This window comes from Helianthus annuus, chromosome 9 (genome assembly GCF_002127325.2).
Source record: "Helianthus annuus cultivar XRQ/B chromosome 9, HanXRQr2.0-SUNRISE, whole genome shotgun sequence".
NCBI classification, from domain to species: domain Eukaryota; kingdom Viridiplantae; phylum Streptophyta; class Magnoliopsida; order Asterales; family Asteraceae; genus Helianthus; species Helianthus annuus.
In genome coordinates, this window is record NC_035441.2 from 132,560,450 (window position 1) to 132,581,499 (window position 21,050).

A 21,050-nucleotide genomic window follows, 5' to 3' on the forward strand; every position below is an offset into this window, starting at 1 on the left:
TTGAACATGGAATAGTATAAAAGACAAGTCACCTGGTCGAATGTTCATTCGATCGGATGGTCATCCGATCGGATAATCATTCGATTGGGAAATCTGTTGTTTGGTAAACTTTGTAAAATTTCTAAGTTTAAAAGTTCGAGTTTTAACGGAGACAGCGCGATGATGTGGCTGTTACACCCCAAAGTGTGTTTAAAGCATTTAAAAGGGGGATCAAGTATACTCACAGCATTTAAAGCATTTACAGTTTAACTATCTCTTGAAAAATAATAATTTATTTAACTTTGTTGAAAAATTCTTATGGTTTCTCGAGATGTTTGTTTTTATAGTATACAGATTGAAGCAGTTTGTTGCTAAGAAGTTGCTGTGAAGTGTGAAGATGAGAGTTTGATTGGATGCATGGTAGAACCTCCTTTCTATATTGCAGACCAAAGTTGAAGAGTTGAAGAATGCTGTGCAAATGCTAAACTGGAGTTTACTCAAACGCTAACGTTTTGAAGATTTGGTGATTGAATGCATCAGCTTAGGGGGAGTCTGTTGCTGACAGAAGCTATTGAAGCTGAAGCTATCCAAAGACCAAAGACAGTGCAAGACTATTTGAAGATTGCAAGAAGACCGAAGACAAAGTTTTGACTCAAGACAAAGTTTTTATGAAGCTATTGTCAAGGGGGAGTTTGTTGGTGCATGTTTGTGACAACAGCTTAGATTTGGTCTTTGGATATCTTGTAATTAGTTTAACAATAAACAGTTAGCGGGTTTAGCTTTGTAATAGTGAGATTATAGAGTTTGGGCTAAACTAAACCCATTTGGGTCAAGGGGGAACGAATTGGGCCTTGCCCATGTAGGAAACCCTAGTCCAAATAGTAAACCTTGTGTTATATAAACAAGGTTAGGCTTTAGGGTTTAGGTTAATCAGTTAATCAGCTAAAACAGAGTTTGAGAGACATAATTTCGTGAGAGTGCTTGCTTGGACGAAATTAGGGTTTGTGGTTAGGGTTTGATTGATTGTAATAAGTCTTGATAGATAATCAATAAAACCCGGTTTGAAAGTGATTTGCTGTTTCTATTTCCTACACGTTTTCTGCTAATTCTGATCAAGAGGATTCCGCACTCTTGATTGGAAAGACGATTCTGTGACGATCCATAGACTCAAGGGGACCTACAGTGGCAAGTAGTAGGTAAAACTCACCAAGATCCAGCTCCCTCGATCGGATGGGAATCACCCCATTCGATCAGTTTCACTATTCTTGATGAAGTTTCAGGTCTGACCCGTTAGTCGGTCATCTCTTCGGTGGAAGTCCGTTTTCAGACCGGTTCTAGACTAAGGAACGAGTTTAAAGTCAGTTTGAGTCCAAATCCCATCGGATTCGAGTATAAAGTGAGGAAAAGTTTGGAAATGTTGAGTTTCTCATTGCAATTCGTGTTAAAACGTTTGGAAATTCTTTAGATCTGAACTATTCTTAATGAGGTGACGTCACACTACAGTTTGCATAAGAAACCGTGTGAAAACCACCTTCAAGATGTCCAAATCAGATGATTTCAAGAAGAAAACAGTGATTTTGATGGAGAAAAAGATGTAAAAGTGTTTAGTGATGAAGATTGTACAAGATTTGAGGAGAAATACTTATGAAATAGCCTTGAATTGAGTGAAATGTGCTTGAGAACGAGCTGGGAGCGAGTTGGTCGGATAGAGCTGTCACATCAGTGAATAGTGATGTGACAGGTGGGTATTTATAGTGTAAGAGAGGATAAGGCAGTGGAGGTTAATTGTTGGATGGCCAGTCGATCGGATGGTCATCCGGACGGATGGCCATTCGATCGAATGGTCATTCGATCGGCCAAGTTGTGCGAGTTAGTTTCCGACTTTCGTTTCGTGCATTGAGTATTGCGTTGCGTTTAAGCGTTATGGATACTTTATACGTTTTAGCGAGATAAGTAGCGTCGTGTTAAGTTGCGTTTCAGTGCGATAGATTTAGGTGCGCGTGCCAGCGAGTGCGCGTTTAGACGTGTTTATTACTCACATATTATTATTATTATCATTATATATAACATGTAATAGCATAAGTAATTGAGTTTCGAGTTTGTGTTACCGTTGTGTCGCACCACGACGAGCGAGGGGAGCAGCTTAAGTACTCACGCGATGTCATCGTTACCACGACGAGCGAGGGGAGTAGTTTAAGCACTCACGCGATGTCATCGTTAGCATTAGTGTAGTATGCATTGTGATGTGCGATATAGCGTGTTGATAGTATGAGATATATGCGAAGTAGCATTGTAAGCGATATAGTCACATTATGATCTGAATCTCTGGTGCTAGGCGTAACGAGTGTAACGAGAGTAACAAGCACGAAAGTGCGGGTTGTTACAGGTTACGTATTAGTTACTATACCCGATTGATCTAGGCCTCCGTAACGCATGTCAAGGCTCTGCCTGACTCAGTCATTGGAGTTCTGTCTCGGGGGTATGGCTAATGTAAATTGGGTTATCTTACTAACACATGTGCATTGTTTAATTTTAATAGATTATAACCAAAAAGTCACCAGAAAGCAGCAGTATTATCTGAAACAGTAAAGTGAGTCATTCTCTTTTTCTACCAAACTGTTTTTACAAAGCCTCAATTATTTTAAAGTATATTTAACAATGATTAAGTCTATGTATTTGAAGGGGTATGGTCCCAGATCTCGCGTCAGCATCGACCGCGAGTGACCATTACCCTTATCAAAACCCCCACTAGCTAACAACCTACTTGTGCCCATGCGAGAACGCGTCGACACAAGGGTTGAAACCAATCTATCTAGTAACGAAAGAGGACTTACATGGAACATGAGAACGGTAGAGTGATGCGACATAGCATGACATCTGGTGTATGAAAACGGAAGTATTCACAGCGATGCGGCCTCGCACCGCGTCCAGTGAACACTTCTATCAATACAAGGAAGCTGGATAACAGCAACAGTCACCGCAGGCGACGATGCGGCCAGCACCGCATCTCGCATATTTCTTGATCACTAGCAAGAGGCGCGATAACATCAGATGTTACCGCAGGCAGCGATGCGGCTAACACCGCATCCTATACGCTCAACAAGTGGGACTGACACCACAGTGCAAGTGGAACCAATGGCAGTCACCTGTCAGGTCTACGGAAGCGACAGACTGACGTGGCGTCGTCTCCACGGCCGACATGTCTGACACACCTGCAAAGGTGCAGCATGCCGTCAGTCTATCCATCCACCTCCTCCTTCACTCCTCGGCTATAAATACCAACCCCAAACCAGGTTTGAGGGATCTCTTCACAACTCCCTAACTACTACTACAATCTTACTTTGCTTCCCAAGCAAACTACTGATTCTCACGCCGGAGAGTGGTAACAAGGAGCACCCCCCCACCCCATCCTCCTTGTTACGAGTCACGGTTTGTTTCCTTGTGCAGGAGATCAACCCACCGGTGATCCAGCCGGCGATCCTCGAGAGGAAGGGATTAACCCTTCTTGACGAGACTAGTGAGTTAACCCTGCCCGGTTAACCATTGTTTCATCATTGGCGCCCACCGCTACTCTTAGCACTTTTTCGATCATCCTTTGTCCTCTCTCAAAATCATGACTGATCACCAAAACAATACTACAGGGGATAATCCACTCCCCACCAACACAGGAAATGTGGGGAGTACCCCACCGGAACCGAATCCGGGCCATATCGGCACATCAACGCAAAGGGGTCCATCCCTAACGTTCGGACACGACTTATCACAGTACGCATCTGTGGTCCCCCCGAACATGGACCCCCACATCTGGTATGACCAACAGGCCACCCTGCTGGCCGCAACATACAACCGCGCTTGTGCGGAAGCGCACATACAAGCTGGGCCAACCCCAGCACCGCACACCCCTGCCGATCGTGTTTTACAATACGACAGCAGAGCGCATTCACGTCCAGCTTCGAGAAGCAGACGTGACGACCGCGGATCCTCTTACTGTTCGGTCCACACAATCAACGAGGATGATTCCGCATACGGGTCCCACACCAGGGGACCAGTGCATACCCGCCTTGGTCCTTATGTTGAGGACAGACGACGATCCACATCCCGACATGGCTCTGGAATTCAGAGCCGGTTGGGCCCACAGCCATACACCAAAGGGTATGGTCGTACCGACCCGGACGACCGTACATATTGTGGGGATTCGCATGACACCTGCAGCAGACCGGGAGGACGCAACTATGTTCCTCCCACTCACCCCCGCAGTACATACCTCAGGGCTGCAAAACGCCCTGAGAACCAGCCCTATAGGCCGAAAGCTGCGGCCGAAAACTCCAAATTCGCCCCGCGAATAGCCCACGCCCATGTCACCACAACAAAATTCCCATTCAACGTTGGGAAATACAGTGGTTCATCCGACCCGGATGACCACATGAACATTTTCATAGGCGCAGGGTGCAATGGCCAGTGGGACGAACCCACTTGGTGCAATTTTTTCCCCCAGACCCTTACGGGTCTGGCCAGGGCTTGGTTCGATTCTTTGCTAGTGGCATCACTGGACTCATTCGAGGACTTTCATGCCAAGTTTCTCGCTCATTTCAGCCAAAACGACGTCACACGCGTGACTCGTTGGACGTCATGAATATCTGGCGCAGGGACAACGAATCCCTAGAAGCATTCGTTGTCCGATACAATAAGGAGTGCCTGGAAATAGGCGACGTGGCAGATCAAATGGCACGGAACCATTTCATCAGGGCCGTGAAAGATAGGCAGATGGTTATGACCATCTCTGGCAAAGAAGGCTTGCCTAAAAAATGGGAAGATGTCATGACCGCAGTCAAGACATATGCCCAGACACAGCGGTCCCTCGAACCGCATGTGACAAAGGCAGAGCCCCAGGCCGAAACTTCCAACCACGGGTCCAAGCGTAACAATAAACGCAACCGGGACGTAGGGAATAGCGATATTTCCAAACCATACGTCCCGCGGACCAACCCGTTTGACCCGAGGAAACGCAGCCCTCAACGGGACAACCGGGCACCAAAGAAAGATTCTCGGGACCGCAACTGGACCAAGATCAACATGTCGCCAAGCGAGGTCCTTCTTGCGGACCCGCAATTCTTGCGACAGGCCCAACCGATGAAGTCCAAGAAAAATCAGGACCTCACACTCTACTGTGAGTATCACAAGGACTCGGGCCACACCACCAACAACTGCATCAGTCTCCGGCTGGAGATTGAGCGGGCCTTAAAAGAGGGGAAACTGCAACACCTTTTGCCATGTGGGCAAAAACCCACCAAGCGCATCACCCCTCATGGCGAAGGTACCTCCTCCGGAAAGAGAACCATGTACGTGGCTTCCACCCACATGATCAACGGAGGCAAAGGTAGACCGCGCAAAGCGGCGAGAAGGCCGGACAATGACTGGAAAGACGAGCAAGTCGTCTTTCCAAAAGTCCGAGGCGGACCGCGCGATAGGCGCGCCGTCGTTATTACAGGCCAACTGGCACATTACTGCACCGAGCGTCTATTCATCGACCCGGGCAGTACGTCTGATATAATCTACGAACAATGCTTCAACCAGTTCGACCAGGAGGACAAAGATCGGTTGCAAGCAGTAGATTACCCATTGGCTGGGTTCGCAGGGGAAACTGTCTTTCCCCTGGGCCAGATCACTTTTCCTGTGCGTCTTACCAGCGGCAGACACACAAGAATAGAAGAGGTAAACTTCATGGTTTTACCTCACACCTCCAGATATGACGTACTCCTTGGGAGAGAATCCCAAGGCGATTTCAATATGATTACATCCGTCCCCCACTCTGCTGTCGGTTTTCCAACCGAATCGGGGGTCGCGATAATCTACGCACGAAAAGACGTCATGATGACGGACGAACTACGTCCGACCAAGGTCGCAAGGCCTACCCCCAGCAACCAACCAGAGAAATGGGTTCTCAACGCGAGATACCCAGAACAAAAGGTTACATTGGGTCACGCCTTATCCCCGACTACAAGAGCGCACCTGAAGCAGCTTCTCTTCGGGAACCAAGACATTTTCGCATGGACACCCGCAGACATGACAGGGGTCCCGCGTGATATTGCGCAACACCACTTGAATACCTCACCAGGTATCAAGCCGGTGATCCAAGGCCAACGCCACCTTGGGTCCGCTAAAAATCAGGCGATGCAAGAGCAAGTCGAAGAACTGCTCTCCACAGGCATCCTGCGGGTAGTCAAATACCAGACTTGGTTATCCAACCCAGTTATGGTAGAAAAACCATCCGGGGGCTGGCGCATGTGCGTCGATTACAAAGACCTTAACAAAGCCTGCCCCAAGGATTGTTACGCACTTCCGGAAATCGACGAAAAGGTCGATAATCTCGCACCATTCAGATGGAAGTGTTTCCTCGATTGCTACAAAGGGTACCATCAGGTACAAATGGCGATCGAGGATGAAGACAAAACGGCATTCCGCACTCCCACCGGGAATTACTGTTATACAAAAATGCCGTTTGGGTTGCGCAACGCGGGCGCAACCTATCAAAAACTGATGAACGACACTTTCCGCGGCCAAATAAGCAAAAGTGTCGAAATCTACATGGACGACCTAGTCATCATGAGGATGGAGGAAGATACCATGCTTACAGACATTGAAAGAACATTCCAGACTCTGCGAAGCGTTAACATAAAGCTCAATCCAGGGAAATGCTCGTTTGGAATGGAAGAAGGCAAGTTCCTTGGGTTCATCGTGACAAAAGATGGATTCAAGGTAAACCCGGAGAAAGTTCAGGCGATCGAGCGCATGCCATCGCCTTCATCGATGAAAGATATGCAACGATTAGCCGGCAGGCTAGCGGCACTCAACAGATTCTTAGCCAACCATGCAGCTAAGTCTTATCCTTTCATCAAGACCCTGCGGAACTGTTTAAAGAAAGAACAATTCCAGTGGACCGCAGAGGCTGAAAACGCCTTCCGGGAAATGAAGGAGTGTTTGATACAACTCCCAACCTTAACCGCACCACGCAAGGAGGAGCCACTCATATTATACCTATCTGCCGCGGACAACGCGGTAGGTGCGGTATTGATAGTGGAGCGGGAGGGGGTTCAAACACCCATCTATTACATCAGCAAGATGCTCAACGACCCAGAAACAAGGTACTCAATAATGGAAAAATTGGTGCTAGCATTGGTACACGCTTCAAGACGGTTGCGACGCTACTTCGCAAATCACGTCATCACAGTGCTAATCAATTACAGGATCGGCCCGATCCTATCCAAACCTGACATTTCTGGGAGATTAGCAAAATGGGCAATAGAGCTGGGCGCGCACACGTTGAACTACAAACCGCGCCCCGCGATAAAAGGCCAAATCTTAGCTGATTTCGCTGCCGAAGTACCGGTGAATCGCATCCAAGAATGCGAACAAGCACAAAATCCTGCACCAACGCCATCTTCCTCAGAAACTTCGGCACTATTTACCGACGGTGCCTCCAACGAGGAAGGTGCGGGCGCAGGTCTGCGACTCGTCAGCCCTGATGGCCAAGAACTTACATATGCCATCCGCCTCGATTTCAAAAGCACAAATAACGAGACCGAATATGAAGCCCTACTGGCAGGACTACGTTTAGCAGTCAAACTCGGCGTGCAGCATCTGGAAGCACACGTCGACTCTTTGTTGGTTGCAGGACAAATACGCGGCGACTATGCCGCAAAGGGGGATATCATGATCCTCTACCTCGAGCAAGCCCTGCAACTAACATCCAAATTCGCTTCGTTCAATATCCGACATATTAATCGAAGTGAAAACAAGTCTGCGGATGCACTATAAAAACTCGCATCCACCAGCTTCCAGCACTTGGCAAAGGAGATACGCATCGAAATTCTGCAAAATCCTTCGGTACCCCTGCGCCAAGTCAACGTCATTCAATACGGTACAACATCATGGATGACACCTATTATCGCATATCTGCAATCAGGTGTGGCCCCCGAAAGCAAATCAGAGGCACGCAAGCTACAATACAAAGCGTGCCATTATCAAATGGGAGACGGTATCTTATACCGCAAATCATACCTAGGGCCACTACTACGATGCGTCAACCCCCAGGATGCCACATACCTCATCCGAGAGATACACGAGGGCATATGTGGCATACATGCTGGACCACGCATGGTAGTGGCCAAAATCATGAATGTCGGGTATTACTGGCCCGGTATGCACCTGGACGCCGTCAAAGAGTTGCGCAAATGCATCGACTGTCAACGTCATGCTACAAAAACTTTGCGGCCAAAGAACAACTTAGTCCCCGTCACAACCGCATGGCCCTTTCAGAAATGGGCAATTGACGTTGTGGGACCTTTCCCTGACGCTCCGGGTGCGGTCAAATTTATCATAGTAGCGGTTGATTACTTCACAAAATGGGTAGAAGCAAAACCGCTCGCCTCAACCACTGCTATGATAACGAGAAAATTCATTTGGGAACACATCATCTGCCGTTTCGATTTACCAATGTGCATTGTCACCGATAATGGCTCCAACTTTGCTGCTGACGAATTTCAAAAATGGCTAAAAGAACTACACGTTGAACACATATTCTCGTCCGTGGCACATCCGCAAGGAAACGGCCAAGTTGAGAGTATCAACAAAAGCCTGGTCGAGGGCATCAAAGCAAGGTTGGGAACAGCCAGGCGTGGCTGGGTCGATGAACTCCCAAGTATCTTATGGGCTCACCGTACTAGCCCAAAATCTAGCAATGGGGAAACACCCTTCAGCCTAGTCTACGGTTCAGAAGCGGTGATCCCCGCGGAAGTAGGTCTCCCCTCTCCTAGAATGTTGGCTATTGAAAAACTAGACAACATCACAGAACGCAGGATCGATTTGGACCTCTTGGAAGAAAGGCGCGAAAACGCTGCCATCAACGAGACCAAATATAAATCCAAACTTGAAAAGTACTACAACACGCGTGTCCGCGTTTGTACTTTCAATCCGGGAGACTACGTCCTACGCGACAACGAAGCATCTAATGCTGAGCGCCCAGGCAAACTTGCCCCCAAGTGGGAAGGACCCTACCTCATCAAAGAAGTCTTGGGGAAAGGCGCATACAAATTACAAACGTTAGAAGGCGAACCTATCGCACGAACATGGAACGCACAACAGCTTCGACGCTGTTATATGTAAGCCATGTTCCTACATTTTCTATGTAACATACCGGGCCGCAGGCCATTGGCAAATAAATAAATAAGCAATTTTATACATTATTGTTTGTTACTACTATTACAAATGCGTGTTCCACTTTGCGGTATCCCAAAAACAGATGGGCAAAATCTTCATTCGCGGTACCCATACAAAGTGGTAACCACACACAACTATTGTAATAGGCCAGCAAAAGGCAAAAAGACTTGCATATTTATCCGGCCGGATAAACAAGTTTTTATTAACACTTCACACAATTCCTGAGCCCAAAAAGGCAAACAATGGAATTGACGCGTACTCATACGACAAAGGTATGGAGTATACTCGACCCCATTCACAAATGGGTAGAGTTCCGGATATATAAGTTTTTACAAAGCTTCCACAATTCCTGAGCCCAAAAAGGCAAACAATGGAATTGACGCGTACTCATACGACAAAGGTATGGAGTATACTCGACCCCATTCACAAATGGGTAGAGTTCCGGATATATAAGTTTTTACAAAGCTTCCACAATTCTAAAACCCTAACGGGGTAAATAACAGAATTGACGCGTACTCATACGACAAAGGTATGGAATATACTTGACCCCATTCACAAATGGGTCAAGTTCCGCATACATACGTTCAAACATGCAAGAATTAAAAACACTTGTACACATTGAACAAAAAACTTTATATTCAAAAAATTCAAGCACCCACGCGGTGCTTAATGGATTTACAAGGGGAAAACAAAAAGGGGGCACACTTGCCAACCTAAACCCTATTTCGTACCGCTGGTACCCGCGTCATCTCCAGCACCACCAGCGGGATCCTCCTCTTCGGCATCAGCATACAGCATCCGCAGCCGGTCAACGTAATCCGCAGCCTCTAAACAGTCGTCCAACTTCTCTACACAAGAGAGGGACGTATCATAAAAGGAGGCTACGGCCGCGTTCAGGCGACCTTCGGTATCCACGTCCCGAAAGCCGGATCGCTCTTCGATAACACCGCCTATAGACATGACGTTCATATGGGAAATGCAGCGGTTATAACCAGCTTTAAAGCCAGCGTCACGAGCACGCTGCTTGACCAAGTCCAAACCAGCTGCGGTTTCAGGAGCATCCATAATGGCCTGAACAATCTGCAACTCAAGGATAATAAAGTCAGCATATGGTCAACTTTTGGCACAAACATCACAACATACTTACATGCGCGATACCATGCCTCCGCATCCATTCACGGTCAGCCTCCAGTTGGTTAAACGAAGAGGTCAGAGCATCTCTGGCCTCAACAGCAACATTGGCCCGCTCTTCCGCTGCAGTCATGCGGGCTGTGAGGTCAGTGACCGCGACCTCCCGGGTCTGAACCTCAGCCTGTCAAAGAGCAGAAAACAGTTTACTCAGTAAACATTGTCAAAAAGCAGGGAAATATAAAACAAAGGTAACAAGTCATACCTGAAGGCTTGCAACAACTTTATCCAAACGAATGCGCTCAGCATTCGCCTCTTCAAGAGCCTTGGAAGAATGGCTCTCCCACTCTTCGGCCTCCTCCAGGGCCTTCACAGCACGCGCCCCGGCTTCCTTGGCCTCTTCAAACGCCTTTATGGCCCCGTCCTCCGCCTGCTGCGCTTTAACCGCAATTGCCTCAGCTGCAGCTTTCTCTTTGCCCAAGGCAACGTTCGCTGCCTTGGCGTTTGTCAACTCCTGCCGAGCACAGAACAAATTGTCATTCTGCTTAGCCCAAGATTCATTCCACTTCTTGCGCTCGTTGGACAACTTTTCGTTCCAACTCTTGCGTTCATCAGAAAGGAGTTTGGCAAGAGTACGAACCTGTTTCAGCTGAGCAGTGGCAGCCCACTCCGAGGTCTGTTTCTGCTTCTCAAACGCAGCTCTATCCATCTCAAGTTGCTCCGCACCCGCACGAGCAGCCTTGATCAACTCTTCCGCTTCGGCCCGCATGCGAGCAGCTTCATCCTCTCTGCGGCCTAACACCTTGTAGTCTTCCAAAATGGCGTTAGCCACTATGGAACTTCCTACTAGCAAGGTGGAGAGTTGATTGATGCGCAACTCACGGGGGGCGGCACGGGCACGTTCCACTTCAAAGGGGGTGCCCAAACCACCCAGAATCTCCTTACACGCAGAAGGGTCGTTGGAAATATCATCCCCCTGCATAACAGTCCAGGGGGGTCGGTGATAAACAGTACTTCGACCCTGGGTATAGGTGCGGTAATAATACTCCAATTCAGACTCCCCAGGCTGAATGGGAGGCCCATCATAACCCGCACCACCGGCAGACGAACCGGTACCCTTCTCACCAGCACGAGACTTCTGCGGCTCAGCATCATGCTGCCGCACCTCAGCATCAGTTTTTTGCGGCTCTGCATCAGACTTTTGCTTCCCAGAATCAGAAAACCGCAGACCCAAATTGTCACCCTCATTGGGAGAGATCAGATTGTTGGACGAATCAACGGTATCGAATATCTGGGTCGCGACCTTCTCTGCGGTACCCTCCGTTTGCACGGTCGAATCAGGCACCACCTTGACAAAGGGTGCCGAAGGTTCCTCTGACGCACCCGCACCTGCACCCGTGGCATGCGGAGGTGACAACGGAGCATCAAAGATAGAAAAATCTATATCTTGAAGCTCTGCAAAACAAAGTCAAATAGCTATCAAAACACAAGTTGTACATAACACTTGAGACAAGCAATACAACACTTACCAACAGTACCCGCCGGTTTCTTTGATGTCGGACCAGTCCTCTTAGACTGCAACCTCCGACGTTTCGGTCCACCGGCACCAGCGGCCGTCTCTTCTACTTGCCTCTTCCCAGCACCAGACTGCGAGCCCGCAGCTGTACCCAAACCCTCAAGGGTATCAGATACTATCACATAATCCAAGTATCTACGGAAAGAAGAGTGAGAGATACATGCCGCCTGCGGTACCAGATGAGGCACAACAGTGACCTCCGGTATTTTCTTTTGGCGAAAGCGCACGCCTTTCACCGTTTGCCTCTTAGGCACACCCTTCGCATCAGGGTCCCCTAAGGCCCCAAGATCACCTGCATGAAAACCATCCAAGAGGTGAGTCAGTGCAACCATTATTGTTATCACAAGAATAAAGGATTCCTAAACATACCTTTGCCCCGCGGCAACTCAACTGCTAATGCGGCCTCAGTAGGCACCCGGAAGTTATCTCGAATGATAACATTAAACTCCTCCTCGCCATCCACACAAACAACTGTTTCAACCTGACCCTGGAAATCCGGGGCAAACATCCTCCATAACGGAGCATCCTCTGATAGCAAACGCACAAGTCAGTAACGCATACGGGGATAAGGAAGTTAAACAAATGAAAAGTACGTACCACCACTTTTCTCCCGCACCACGGGCTTTGACTTCTTGTTCCTCCTTGTCAGCATCATGCGCAACACCCACAACTGTGTGTTGCTCAGCTTCACCGACTCAATGGTCTGCAACTGCGGAAACCACTCCACCGACTTCGTGCTAGGGACTGCAATGGTCTCTGATATGATCGTATCGGTCACATTCCGAAACGTCATATTGCCAACAATCGCAGCAGCCTTGATGTAAAAGAACTTCATTTTCCACTTCGTCATCCCCTTGGGAGGAGTCATCAGCTTGGGACTACCCTCTCGTTGACGGAAAGAAAAGAACCCCAAAGACACCGTCATTTGATAAAACCGTCGGAAATCTCCAACGGTAGGCTCGATGCCAAGAGCACGAAAGGTGAATTCAAAATTTCGAATCCGAATCATACCAAACGGACTCAGTTGAGAAATGTGGACCTTATACCACTCCAAAACCTCAACAACAAAAACAGTCAAAGGTAACCGGAGATTACAGTCACCAAAAAAGTCTGCCCACATGGCCACATAACTGGCCGGAGCATCGGCACCGGTGTCACCATCCGATGGGTAACAGGCCCCATATTCAGGGGGCATTTGGATATCACGAATCAGACGATCAAAGGTCTTCTTGGTCCACTTTAACACCGGTAAACCACCACCGGCGGCTCCCTCCTCTTCTTCCTCCGCCACCACCGGCGATGAAGGCTCCGGGTTTTCACCCTCCACATTGTGTGGACTTGATGGTTCAGCCATCAGAAATGTCGAAGAAACGAAAGAAAGTGAGTAGAAACACTAAACTCAGAAAACCTCACCGGAAACTTCAAACAATTGATCGGAGAAGACAAAGTAACTTCTTTTCTCTCACCGGCAAATTTTTTGAAATTTTGAACAAGTGAGGGGAAACCACGAACGGTTTCCCCTTATATACCCATCGCAATTAATGAGGAGGGAGAAAACGAATCATCACGTTCAAAAAGAACGACTTGCGCGACACCACGTGTCAAGCGCCGTTTCCGCTGACGGTTACCACGCGCGCGTGGCCGCCCACGCGCCTGACATAGGAGACGTTTACACTCCTTGCTACAGTGCATTTAATGCCTCGGGCAGTGCAAATGTCCTTTCATTTCAGCACATGCCAGATAATCTCACCAACTTCCACCAACTCACACGTGCGCTCAGCCACGTATGTAACAAAAAGCGACTACCTTATCCAATTGCAAGCGGTATGCGGTTTCTCTGGTATACCGCACCATAACCCATACCGCATATCGTTTTTTTACATACCCCTAAAAATAGGCAAAAATATATGTCTTCACACTATAGGGGGTATAATACCTTTCCGCACTACCCACGAGCATACGTGGAATATGCGGAAATGACACACACGAGCCCGTTCAGGTGTGTCAGATACTCAGAACCAGCATTGTTCTTTGGACTGAACCGCATCTCAGAAATAGGTAAACCGCATTGCCTTCATTCTCTTCAAGCTTCAAATCCCTCCTGTCCGGTTCACAACCGTAGAGGGTACATGAACACCTTCTTTAACTTGAAGAAGGAAGGGAATGTACGCGCGCGCACATCAGCAACCCTGACTCCTGAACCTTCAAGAGCCGCATCCGAGCAACACACCCGTTTCGAGCGAATATGGGAATGCAAAACCGCAGACACTCATGAGTCACTGCGGACATAACCATAGCTTCCGGAAATGGTTGCTACGGTAGAGCCACAACTAACTCCACATCGAGGGGACGAAACTACTCCAAGGAAAACTCCTCGGTACTGGAGCGGGAAGGAAGGTGCCTAAGGAAGAGATGCGGACGAAATCCCCAATAATCATACGAGCCCTTGTCGAACAGCAAGCGGTCGAACCAGCGGTAACAAGTCTGCTTATGACTTTGTTACCCTTCTTGTACGTTGGATAGAATAAACAATGATGGGCATTACCATGCCTATGATCATGTTTATTTGACCGTTATCCAGAATCACATTGTTCGACCAAACATGGCCAACAATGACGCAAGTGCCCAACGTTGCTCCCACAACCGTGGCCAACAATGTCAAGCAACGAGGTAACCGCAAAGGACGTGCGGTTACTTGAGAGCTAATGGGAAGAACATGAACACCCCACGAAAGGAATCATCATTAGATATCCAATCATGGGAACAACATGCTCTCTTCTTCATTCACCACTTCAAAGGTTGGGTCGAAGTTTGTGCACACCTTCAACCACATCTCAAAGATTGGTTCGAAGTTTGTACACTTCCTCCAACTAATTCCTACAGTTGGTTCGGCACACCAACAGGTGGTAACCAGCCAAAGGCTGAGAATTTCGCATCAGACGAAACATTTTCACCGGTACGGAAGAGGCGTCAAATGACCCTTCCAGACCTCCAGCTTGATTTACAAACAGAAAAGACCATCCACATGGTCTAGGATCTTCTCCAGCCTCCAAACTACCTTCTAAACACCATAGTCCAGTACTCCTCCCACATACAACTTGTATGTGGCAGCAACACTAGACTGGGGGGACTTGAAGGGGTATGGTCCCAGATCTCGTGTCAGCATCGACCGCGAGTGACCATTACCCTTATCAAAACCCCACTAGCTAACAACCTACTTGTGCCCATGCGAGAACGCGTCGACACAAGGGTTGAAACCAATCTATCTAGTAACGAAGGAGGACTTACATGGAACATGAGAACGGTAGAGTGATGCGACATAGCATCACATCTGGTGTATGAAAACGGAAGTATTCACAGCGATGCGGCCTCACACCGCGTCCAGTGAACACTTCTATCAATACAAGGAAGCTGGATAACAGCAACAATCACCGCAGGCGACGATGCGGCCAGCACCGCATCTCGCGTATTTCTTGATCACTAGCAAGAGACGCGATAACATCAGATGTTACCGCAGGCAGCGATGCGGCTAACACCGCATCCTATACGCTCAACAAGTGGGACTGACACCACAGTGCAAGTGGAACCAATGGCAGTCACCTGTCAGGTCTACGGAAGCGACAGACTGACGTGGCGTCGTCTCCACGGCCGACATGTCTGACACACCTGCAAAGGTGCAGCATGCCGTCAGTCTATCCATCCACCTCCTCCTTCACTCCTCGGCTATAAATACCAACCCCAAACCAGGTTTGAGGGATCTCTTCACAACTCCCTAACTACTACTACAATCTTACTTTGCTTCCCAAGCAAACTACTGATTCTCACGCCGGAGAGTGGTAACAAGGAGCACCCCCACCCCATCCTCCTTGTTACGAGTCACGGTTTGTTTCCTTGTGCAGGAGATCAACCCACCGGTGATCCAGCCGGCGATCCTCGAGAGGAAGGGATTAACCCTTCTTGACGAGACCAGTGAGTTAACCCTGCCCGGTTAACCATTGTTTCATTAGTATTCTACAATTACTGTTGGTATATTGGGGTTTTGTATACATTACTTGTTACTACACTGTGAGTAGTAGCATGACCACAAGTCAGGATTGACAGTACCGTGGGTGGTAATTGGGTAGATAAAAACATTGTAATTGCTCTCAATACTGTAAAGATATAAAAGCTTGTTTTGATTAAACTGGATGCACTCGCCAGTATTTCTTGCTGATAAAACTTTTATAACGCGTTTCAGGTAAATTAATGTGAAGCCTATAGAAGCCAGCTGGAGAGCACTGAAGACTTGGAAAAGTGGCTATAAAAGTTACCTAAATAAAGAAAGAAGTTTTATTTCAATAAATTAGGGTTTTATCCCTATAAACATATTGTAATGGAAACTTGGGGTTTTCCCATGTATTTATTATTTATAAAAATGTGGTGTTTTAACTCTGATAAACTATTTTCTAACTACGGTCTTGATGTTTAATTTTCGCTGCCAAATTTAATAAACACCGATACCACTAATCTGGATCTCGTGACCGCCCGCTCCCGGTGTAGGGGTCGGGGGTTGCGACACTCTCCGATTTGGGAGGATAAATATATTAACAAGGGTAAATTACACTTTTCGTCCCTTATGTTTGTATCAGATTGCAATGGATAACCTCTAACTTCAATAATTACAGTCACGGTCCTTTTTTTAGAAAAACCATTACACCTTACGTCCTTTGCCCATAACCTTGTTAAAATTTCCACTTAAATATATCTTGTGCAAGGCACATGAGGGCGGTTTAATAATTTTACTAGTATATTTACAATATAATTAAACAAATAAATAACAACCAATCTCTCTATATCTAAGTTCTTCCCAACCCCCCCCCCCCCCCCCCCCCAATTCTCTCTCTCTCTCTTAAACCAATCCCACCACCACCATCAAATCTTTAAGATCTAAAGCAATCAAAGCACAACTTCAAACCCTGATCTTCAAACCCACAATCTAATCCTAATAAACCTCACTCGCATCCAAATTTAAACCATATCTGAAACTCAACTCTAATCCAAGACTTTAAACCCTCGCACCACCACAACCGCCTCTATTTACGTCATATGCTTCCCACCGCAGCTCCCTATCTCTGTCATAATTTTTCTGTTCTCTCTATCTTTTCTTTCTTTCTTTATTTTCCCTAAGCATTATTGTGAAAAACTGTGGGTTTTGCCTAATTCTTATATGGATGTACAGGTTGAGTGTGGCAGTTGCCAGTTTATAAGACAAAATCGTTTTTGTCCAACCAGGGGCTTCTCATATATCTGATGCGAGAGAGAAGAAAATGTGTGAGTTATTAATAGATTGAGGATTGTCTTTGGTTTCCTTACTTGATTTTTAATTATTGTGGTATTAATGAATGCCTATGCACTGAAATAAGAATCAGTAGAAGACTTACCGGTCTACAGCACAAGGCTTTGAAACATTGAAAGGAACAAAGGAGACCAATTTTAGGGTAATATGTGATATGGGTTAATTTATCAAAAATTTATGGAGCACAGTTTTAGGAGACCAATTTTAAAAGCGAGTTTTTTAAGACAACGGAGGCAGGGGAGGTGACGATCTCTTCGACGGCGGACTTAGCGGTGGTAGGTTGTACAGTGGTGGTGTTATTATGGTTGATAGTGATGATGAGATTCTTGATTTTGAAGCACAGTGAAGAAGAACTAAAGAAGGAGAGACTGGTAGGAGAGAAATAGTGTTTTACAGAATGAAAGAGAAAGAGAGTGAGTTTTATATGGTTAAAATTATTAAACCGCCCTCATGTGCCTTGCACAAGACATATTTAACTGGAAATTTTAACAAGGTTATGGGCAAAGGACGTAAGGTGTAATGGTTTTTCTAAAAAAAGGACCGTGACTGTAATTATTGAAGTTAAAGGCTATCCATTGCAATCTGATACAAACATAAAGGACGAAAAGTGTAATTTACCCTATTAACAAATTTTCCCCCCTTTTCCCTTATTTCCCCTCCCCTTCTATCCTTAAAAAATCTCGAGAGCATGGTTTTTTCATATTTTTATTTATTTTCTTTCCACTCCTTCTCTTAAATGAGACTCGGGAACAGAGTGTTAGTTTAGCGGTTTAACAATTAGGAAAGTGAGTAAACTTAGAGCATCCAAATTAGGTTAAATAAGTCAAAGTAACAAGTGACAACAATCCACGCTACTAAATTAGGGTTTTCACCCACAACCGTTCTCTCTCAAACACACAGAGCAATGGCAGCCGCATCATCTCCTCGCGAAGAGAACGTATACCTAGCAAAACTCGCAGAACAAGCCGAACGCTACGAAGAAATGGTCGAATTCATGGAAAAAGTCGTCGCCGCCGCAGACGGCGGAGAAGAACTAACCATCGAAGAACGAAACCTCTTATCCGTCGCCTACAAGAACGTCATCGGAGCACGAAGAGCCTCGTGGCGGATCATCTCTTCAATCGAGCAGAAAGAGGAGAGCCGTGGCAACGAAGGACACGTGTCCACCATCCGTGACTACAGATCTAAGATCGAGTCGGAGTTATCGTCGATTTGCGACGGTATTTTGAAGGTTCTGGATTCCAAACTTATTGGATCTGCATCTGGTGGTGATTCAAAGGTGTTCTATTTGAAGATGAAAGGTGATTATTATAGGTATTTGGCTGAGTTTAAGACCGGAGATGAGAGGAAGCTGGCTGCTGAGAATACTCTTTCGGCTTATAAGGCTGCTCAGGTTAGGGTTTGTTTCTTGTTTTTGGTGATGGATTTGATTTATGTTAGTGACTGGTTTTGTTGTTGATTATGTTTTGGATATAAATTAGTTGATGTAGATACACTTGAATTAAACTTGATATATTGTTTATAATGCACGCATTGTGTTGAGACCGCATCGCATCGCACACATGTGTATAGTAGTAGTTAGATACTGCACCTTATGCAGTGATTAATATTTGAACGAATTGGACTGTGATTGCAATGTGTTTGAGTTTGTCAAATCTGATTGAACTAATTGGACCTTCGATTAAGCAATAGGTTTTAGTGTTTAAACAAATTAAACAATTGATTGAACAAATAGACTAGAGATGATGAGAGTATTTTGATATCTTAGTGGTTAAAAGTTAACATGTTTAAATATTATTTGTAGATGGTTTTTATTTTTTAACAATGAACGCCTTGCATACGTGATGCATCGGATCGCCACACGCTTTTTAAGAATTAGAACTTTATATGATCGTTAGAGGAAATGGATGATGAAGCAAGTGTAATGTTTTGGTTGTTGCAGGATATTGCGAATGCGGAACTAGCTCCCACCCATCCGATCAGATTAGGACTGGCACTCAACTTCTCTGTGTTTTACTATGAGATCCTTAACTCACCTGATCGCGCTTGTAATCTTGCAAAACAGGTGAGATAGATATGAATGACTCATAATCATGTTCTGCATACGTGCATCCATTTGATTGATTGATTGATTGATGTTGTAATTGGATGTCAGGCTTTTGATGAAGCAATTGCTGAATTGGATACTTTAGGAGAGGACTCATACAAGGACAGCACTCTCATCATGCAGCTACTTCGCGATAACCTTACTTTGTGGACTTCTGATATGCAGGATGACACTGCTGAAGAAGTTAAAGAAGCACCTAAGCCTGATGATCAGTAATCATTTTCTTTTCTTGCTTAAGTTGTTAATGCAGTTGCTATTATTATACTTGATTGAAGTGGAGTTTCGTGCTTAGTTATACACACCTCTCTCACCCACAGTTCCTAATGTCTTTGTGTTTTAGTCTGTTTAATTAATTATGCTTTATATCTAGTTGCTTGCGTAGTTCAACTATCCAGTTCTCACCGAATTTAGTGGGCGTTAAATGGATCGTGTTTGTCGGTTGACTGGTTGAACTCATCACAAACCAAAAATATTGACACCAACTAAAAAATAACCTGAAAATCATGTCGGATACATGAGCATGAGATGAGTTTTTGCGGGTTGATATTACCTATTTAATCTGTATTTTTTCATATTATTAAGTTTCAAGTTTACAACAAAAATACAAATATATATATATATAGGGGCTGGTTAACGTACAAATGCGCTTATCGTACATTACGTACGCTACAATTTCAGCCGTCAGATCATCTTCCTGCTTTGAAAATCGCATGTTGTTTTTTGTAACAATTTCGCATGTTGGTTTTTTAACATGCGATTTCTTCAAAATTACCACATGCGAAATTGTTACAAAAACCAACATGCTATTTCATCAAAATTATCACATGCGAAATTGAATTACCACATGCGAAATTGTTAAAAAAAACTTGCTATTTCATCAAAATTATCACATGCGAAATTGAATTAACACATGCAAAATTGTTACAAAAAAAACAACCTTCTATTTCATCAAAATTATCACATGCGAAATTGAATTAACACATGCGAAATTATTACAAAAAAACACCTGCTATTTCATCAAATTTATCACATGCGAAATTATTACAAAAAAAAAAACATGCGATTTTCATTGCGGGTAGATGATCGGACGACTGAGATTCTAGCGTATGTAATGTACGATAAGGGAATTTGTACAGTACCCTTTACCTATATATATATATATATGAAATAGTTATATATATACTATAAAACATACTGCACATTTATCTTTCTTATAAATCGTAACATAAAATAGGAAATCACTTTTAAGTTTTTAATTAATAATATGTATTTTATTTTCTAAGTTGTAAATACAGATTGGTTAAATGGGTCAACCCGCAAACCTGACAGGTTGACCTGAGCGCGACCTTTTTTAGCTGTGTACGCCGTGGGTTTGATAGAACTGATCAGAGTTCTTTTAAACTAAAAACAAACCTGTGAATTTCGAGTTAGGGTTGTTTCGTTGGAAAAAACGAGTGATACTCTTATGTCACCTGCTTTTCCATCTTTATTAGCAAATACACATTGTTATTTTTTTTGAATACAAGTTTTACTATCTTGGATCATTTCTTTAATGCTTTACTACCAGCAAATCTTGATAGTTCATGGTTTGATGACTTGGTGTCATCTAGATCATGTAGCATTTAAGGCGTATAAACATAAAACATGGTATGGTACTGACAATATATAAAGGATACCACTCAATAACCTTGACCAATCATGAATCATAA

General features: G+C 45.3%; 1 protein-coding gene across 1 annotated transcript; it reads left to right on the plus strand.

Annotated features, from left to right (window-relative positions):
- Positions 1-18,037: 18,037 nt before the first annotated feature.
- LOC110889255 (14-3-3-like protein) lies at positions 18,038-19,710 on the plus strand. The gene is made up of 3 exons (XM_022136763.2): positions 18,038-18,627; positions 19,177-19,299; positions 19,390-19,710. The coding sequence occupies exons 1-3, from the start codon at positions 18,139-18,141 to the stop codon at positions 19,555-19,557; spliced, it is 780 nt and encodes a 259-aa protein (XP_021992455.1). The 5' UTR covers positions 18,038-18,138; the 3' UTR covers positions 19,558-19,710.
- Positions 19,711-21,050: the final 1,340 nt, after the last annotated feature.

Bases quoted from the DNA above. Each gene is read 5' to 3' on its own strand.
- LOC110889255 (XM_022136763.2), top strand. From the start codon at position 18,139: ATGGCAGCCGCATCATCTCCTCGCGAAGAGAACGTATACCTAGCAAAA. The intron at 18,628-19,176 runs GTTAGGGTTTGT...TGGTTGTTGCAG, and splicing joins CGGCTTATAAGGCTGCTCAG to GATATTGCGAATGCGGAACT. The intron at 19,300-19,389 runs GTGAGATAGATA...ATTGGATGTCAG, and splicing joins CTTGTAATCTTGCAAAACAG to GCTTTTGATGAAGCAATTGC.